Consider the following 6,200-nt stretch of genomic DNA (forward strand, 5'->3'; position numbering starts at 1 on the left):
ACCAACAGACTTTGACTCCTCAGCAGGTGCTGAAGGGTAGTGTGCTCGTTGTTAGGTGAAGGTAAGGACTGTACTTTAACCGGGAGCGTTTTCCTGTTACAGACTCATACAGGTACAGCTTTGTTGCTCTTTCAGCATTTTTTTGTTGTTGTCTCTTCCTGACTAAATATTTTTGTTCTTCAGGTGCCTGTTCCAGTGTTTTTGTTTCTTCTACTCTCACCTAACACATTTTGTGATGTATTTCTCCAGTATGTGTGTTACATTTAATTATCTCTGTAGCACTCCCAGCTGTTTTAAGCTGCTCTTCTGGTATCTTCCAGTTGTAGCAATTTAGTGCAGCCTGTCCGTGTAGTCTTAGCAAAGAAACAGAATTTTTATCATTACCCTTTTTCAGTTCAGTTTCCCTTCTCCTCAGTTTGGTACCAGATTTAAATTTTGATTCATTCTGTATAGCTTCATGGAAGTCTTTACCTTCCAGGTAGAACAACTCTGCTTTTCTCAAAATGAACAAAGACCTACAGATCTCATATATTCTTCTTTTTGTAGCGATTACTTCTTTGACAGCTCCACACTTCTGTCTCTCTCCGGTTTTCACATTTGGTTCTCTTAGTGTCCACCAGTTCAATACAGAAAAGTACTTTACTGATTTGTGAGCTCTTGAATTCCCTTCTAATTGAGCCAACGCTTGATCTGTTCACTTTTCATTCTGTCTTGCAGTACTTTACTTCTCAAATGCTTCCTTTGGCACAGAGCTCTGGTTCCTTGCTGGGTTTGCTTGGCTTTCTTCTGCATTTCCTTATTCTTATAATCTCTATCACTGAGCAGCTGCTCCATTGCTCCCTGCCTGCAGAGTCCTCGATGCACCGAGGTGGGACGACCTGGGACCCGCTCTGAGCCTCCAGGTTTTGTTTCCATGGCTGTGGAAAAGTCTCTAAGGAGAAAAGAAAAGCTGGAGTGATTGGACTTGCTTGGGTTTGACCTTGGAGAGGGTATGACCTGATGTGTAAGATCTCATTGATGGGGTGGAGAAGGGTTGTGGTCGGTAGGTCAGAGAGGTTCTCCTGCCCCTCTACTCTGCCCTGGGGAGACCACACCTGGAATCTTGTGTCCAGCTGTGGCCCCTCAGTTCCAGCAGGACAGGGAACTGCTGGAGAGAGTCCAGCGCAGCCACCAAGATGCTGAAGGGAGTGGAGCATCTCCCGTGTGAGGAAAGGCTGAGGGAGCTGGGGCTCTGGAGCTGGACAAGAGGACACTGAGGGGGGACTCATTCCTGGGGATCAATATGGAAAGGGGGAGTGTCAGGAGGATGGAGCCAGGCTCTTCTGGTGACAACCAGTGACAGGACAAGGGGCAATGGGTGCAAACTGGAACACAGGAGGTTCCACTGGTGAGGGTGGCAGAGCCTGGCCCAGGCTGCCCAGGGATGTTGTGGAGTCTCCTTCTGTGCAGACATTCCAACCCGCCTGGACACCTTCCTGTGTAACCTCATCTGGGTGTTCCTGCTCCATGGGGGGATTGCACTGGATGAGCTTTCCAGGGCCCTTCCAACCCCTGACATTCTGGGATTCTGTGAAGTGGAAGCTGGTGGTAGGCAGAGAATACTTTAAGATGTGGCTTCTCAAAATTCTTTTTGCCGTTTGAGAAGGAGCAATGTTAATTGCCTGAAAAAGGAGTTGCTACAGCTTGCTGGGTGCTGGGTCGGGAAAGAGATAAAATGTAGGGATGGGAAAAGGTGAGATGATTCTTCTGGTCACAAGTTGAGATGAAAGGCAGAATGCCGTCCCTCTGTGCAGCCAGGGCCTCCGCTGCCTGGTGGAGAAAAGGTTTCTGTAGCTCTGGCCTTTGGTTTGTGAAATGAAGGCAGGGTTTCTTGCCTGTCTGATCTTGTTGGCCAAGGTGTGAAGGGCACACTCCACTAGCCTGAAATCCCAGGCTGCTGGACATACAGCGAACTGGATAATTAATCTCATCAAGGTTCATTAGTCCAGTCTTCAGTCCTACAGTTGTAGATGTCATTCATATTTTAATATCTTGCTACAGTCCTCCTTCTACTCAAAATTATGCCTCCTCGGAGTGCAATGAGTGATGGTTTCTTGGTGCTTGAGGCTACAGAAGGAAAACTTGGGGTGTAGCAGGTAAGTCCCTCTCGTCTTTGTTTGTAAGTGGGCACTGTACCAGGCTGTCGTTGTCATTTCATGCATTTTCTTTGCTGGTGACACAACTGCTGGAAGAAGCCCCTGCGTGTTCCGCGGGTGCTCCCAGCTGGAGATGCTGGAGTGGGATGGGGCCTGTGGGTTGCGGTGACCACCCCGGCTCGGGATGCAGTGCTGCTTCCCCAGGGACGCACATCTCTTCTTCTCTTACAGTCTTTAAGGAGCTGTTCCTCATTGAATTCTGCAGTTGCCTTTGTCTTATTTTTCAGTTATTATTCCGCACTCCCATTCTTCTTTTATGGGGCTGTGTCAAACTGTACAAAACCCATTACTGTTCTATGGTTTTACAAAGTGTTTGTTCAGCTACATTTGAATCGTATGACTTCCCTTTACCATTTGTTTGTGGTCTAATTTTTTTTTAATGATGTATTTACAGTCTTCCTCTCAGCAGTCTGAGTAGTGCATATTCATTTTGTTGTAACACTTTTGTTGCTGCTTCCTAAATTTTTTGTATCTAATAGCATTTTACTCCTTTCCCCTCTCCAGCCTTTGCAGTGAAATTTTGAGCTGTCCATTGTAACCTGTTGTGTATTATGTTGTTAGTCTTTTTTTGTGGACTTGCAATGGATTATTTATGCTTCCTATGTACCTCTGGAACTCTCTGCTTTTCATTTTTCCCCAAAAGTAGATTTTAATTCTGTTTGCACTTTTTTCTCAGTTCTCTTTTCCCCCCACGTGTACTTATTTGAGACTGCATGTCTTCTGTTGTATGGGTCAATGACAGCACAGCAGTCTTTGTTATTTTGTTGTTCCATACCTTTCTCTATTAGTAAGAGGTTTTCTAGAATTTATTTTCCTTTCTGTGGGTTTACCATTACTTAAATTCTTCAACTCGCTCTTCAGTCATGGATTCTTTTAGTAATGAGCTTCCAGTTCCTTTAATACAAGCTAAAATTCAGCTAGCAATTGCAAACGTGTAAAATCTGATTTGGATTTCTGGTTCTTCTGTAGGTTTGTGAAATTTTGGTCAACTTGCTAAACCCTTGTCAGAGGATGCAAGTCGAGCACAAGACAAAGCGCTTTGAATCCAGGCAGCCTTTCTGAGCTCAATTCCTGCCCTGGAAACAGGGTGAACATTTCTAAGTTTTGTTCTCAGTTTAGGCTTTATGGCCTTTGAGCAGGAATTCTTCTATGAACTTACAGTGAAGACTTTTATCTGTTGTGTCCTCTAAAACCAACTCAAGGATTTTTGATTTTTTCCTTTTTTTTTTTTAAACTGACTTATGCATATAAAGCTGCTAATGGGACCTTTAAATGCATTTATTTATTCATATTGTAAAACGTAGGGCTTAATTGCTTATCAGGCATCCAATACTATAAATCCATAAGCCATAGGCTACAACTAAAATATCACATTGGTATCTTTTTTCCTTTGTAACTGTTGCGAACCTGCAGGGAATTGTGAAGCGCGATGAAGTCGTATTCAAGGCTGCCAGAAGGCGCAGAATCCCCATCCTGATGGTGACGTCGGGGGGCTACCAGAAGAGGACGGCGCGGATTATCGCCGACTCCATCCTCAATCTGCACAGCCTGGGGCTCATTGACAAGGAGCTGGCGGCCAGCGGAGCTGGGAATCCCAAGGTAGAACAGATGATTAGAGACTCTGCTCAAGACTTCAGCAACTTGTCACTGCAATGACAAGTTCCTGAATTGTAGGAAACAGCCTCCGCTTTAGGAGCGAGGAGTCTCCACGTCATTATCAGGGTTAATAAAATGTTTTAAGAACACTCAGCTTGCCTGTAAAATAACACCGTAGAGATAATATGCAGTCACAGAGTAATGGTGTCTAACTTCTGGAGCTGTCTTGAGCAAAGGCAACAAATCCTTTCAAGCTAATGGAGACATAAACTCCAGGGTACTGTCTTTCACACTATAATATTACTGTAAAAAGCGTTAATTGCTTCTCTTCGTGTTATGGGTAGTCTCTTATGTTGAAAGAACTATGCAGTTGGTATCCAAAGACTGTCCCAGGCCTATTTGAGGTGATGCAGTTCGGACTGTGGTGGGAAATGTATGGACTGAACCTACTGGCATTTTTTTTTTAAGATAGTGCTTTTTATGTATTGCTTTTTCTGTTGAAATATTGTTATAAAACGAGTTCTGTGCTGGCTTGAAATGTCAGTTTAATACTAAAGCAAAGTGCAATACTATAAAAAACAGTCGGTAGGCTTTTAAGCCTTAGCTTATTAGAACGAAAGTTCATTAATTTGTATTTTATTCCTGTTGTTGATAGTGACTTAAATCCTACTTATAAACACCTTGAGAAATAAAATATGAAATGCCTTTGGCGCCAAATGCAAATGAGCCATTAAGGGCTCAGCATTACCAGTCTAGTTTTTGCCTCTTTTAAAACGAGGCCTGCATATAAAAGGCAATAGTTACTATGCATCATAAATCACAGAGCAAAGAAACGACAATGAAATGGAAAGCTAATTTTAGGGTTCTGAGAAGTCTTGCGGAAAATATGATATAGAAATACAAGGTAGCTTATTATTGCCAGCTTGTCATGTATGAAACAGTGAAATTTTGATTTTGTTTTTTTCCCCCCAACTAGTGCTGTGTTTTTGACTTGCTGGAAGAGTAATGGTACTCATAGTTGCAGTCATAGTTGGTAAGCAAATTGTTCACATTTACAGATAAAAATACAGTGAACTTTCTACATGAAGTTAATGTGCAAGCATCTGGGAGCTTCTGGGAGGATTTGGGAACAAAATAACATATTCAAAAGCAAATTGAGTGCGCTAACTGTAAAGCCAGGTTTTATTTCAATTGGTGTATTTTGCTTTAGGTACTGTTTGCAGCATTGGGTCGTAAATGTACTAAACTGTATATTTTGCAAGAGCTTTAACTTCCAAGTATTCACTGACCCTTAGTACAAGTTTGATGTTGTGTTTAGGCTGGAGCCCTTCTATGTAGGAACACCAGTATTTTCCGTGTAGAATTGGTGCATAAGCTATTTAAGGAATGTTTAATTCTAATTAGAGTACTTACCTCACTTAGTCTTAATTTTTAGATTGATTGAGGTTTGTTAATTGTAAGAACTTGCACAATTGCTATAAATATCTGCTTTAAAAGAGATTTGACATATTGCACTAATTTTGAGTTGCAACACTGTTATTAAAAGGCACTTTTAAATTTCTTACTAGAAGGATCATCAGAGTACAACTGATGTTGATTTATTTTTTCTATACTGTCTGATGTTACTGAAAGATGTTGTTCTTTCGTATAATTTTTACAAAATTATAACTTAAATTTCTACAAACTCAAACTGTTATAATACCTTATCATCTTTTCCAAGACATTTTCTGTTTGTGTTAACATGCTTTTATTATTTTATCTCGGTGGAAATTAAAATGACGTTGAACAACACTGACTGACTTTTTACTTCATGTGTCTTGGCTGTCAAATACTTGGAATGGAACAGTTTATTGGGAAGACAAGAAGATGTAACCAAAACTCTGAACGGTACAAGGTTTGTCAACAGCAAGTGGCTTCTCTGAGAGTTCATGTCTTGGCCTCTTACAGTGAGCTTGGAAGTTTTGCATCCAAATACTTATTAAGATGTCATCGTAAGGGGTTACAATCACTTTCTAATTCCAACTTCACAATATACATAAGGGGACGTAACTCGTATTTTATTGTTACAGGTATTAAACTAAACTAAGCTTCTGTTAAGGTCGCAGTAATTTGTTAGAGGTCTTTTATAAATCAATGTCTTTTCAGAGAGAAAAGAATGTTTGCAGAAGAGCCTGCCAGTCGCTTTCAGACGCATCTGTAAAATTTGCCGTCGTTAAGCAATGGACGTGTTGACTGCGTTTTCAGTGTTCATTGTGAAGTTAGAATTGGCAAACAGAGAACTCTTCATGTCTTTCAAAAAATTTAATTTAGCGTGATATTTGACTTGGTTGCTGAAACCAAAAGATGAATTTTTACACATTAAGAAACTAGTCCAAGATAAACATGTACTCTTTTTCAAAAAGAAGTGGT

The 6,200-nt window shown here is 41.1% G+C and overlaps 1 protein-coding gene across 4 annotated transcripts in view; it reads left to right on the forward strand.

Annotated features, from left to right (window-relative positions):
• HDAC11 (histone deacetylase 11) overlaps positions 1-5,580 on the forward strand; it is a 30,171-nt gene extending 24,591 nt beyond the window's left edge. For 3 of the 4 annotated variants that reach the window (XM_080350737.1, XM_080350739.1, XM_080350740.1), the window contains one exon: positions 3,609-5,580. In XM_080350737.1, the coding sequence (XP_080206863.1) occupies positions 3,609-3,851 (243 nt within the window). In that variant the 3' untranslated portion in view covers positions 3,852-5,580. The remainder of the gene's footprint in view (positions 1-3,608) is intronic. The other variant, XM_080350738.1, reaches the window with a different exon arrangement.
• Positions 5,581-6,200: the final 620 nt, after the last annotated feature.

This window comes from Nesoenas mayeri (genome assembly GCF_963082525.1).
Source record: "Nesoenas mayeri genome assembly, chromosome: 10".
Classification (NCBI taxonomy): Eukaryota; Metazoa; Chordata; class Aves; order Columbiformes; family Columbidae; genus Nesoenas; species Nesoenas mayeri.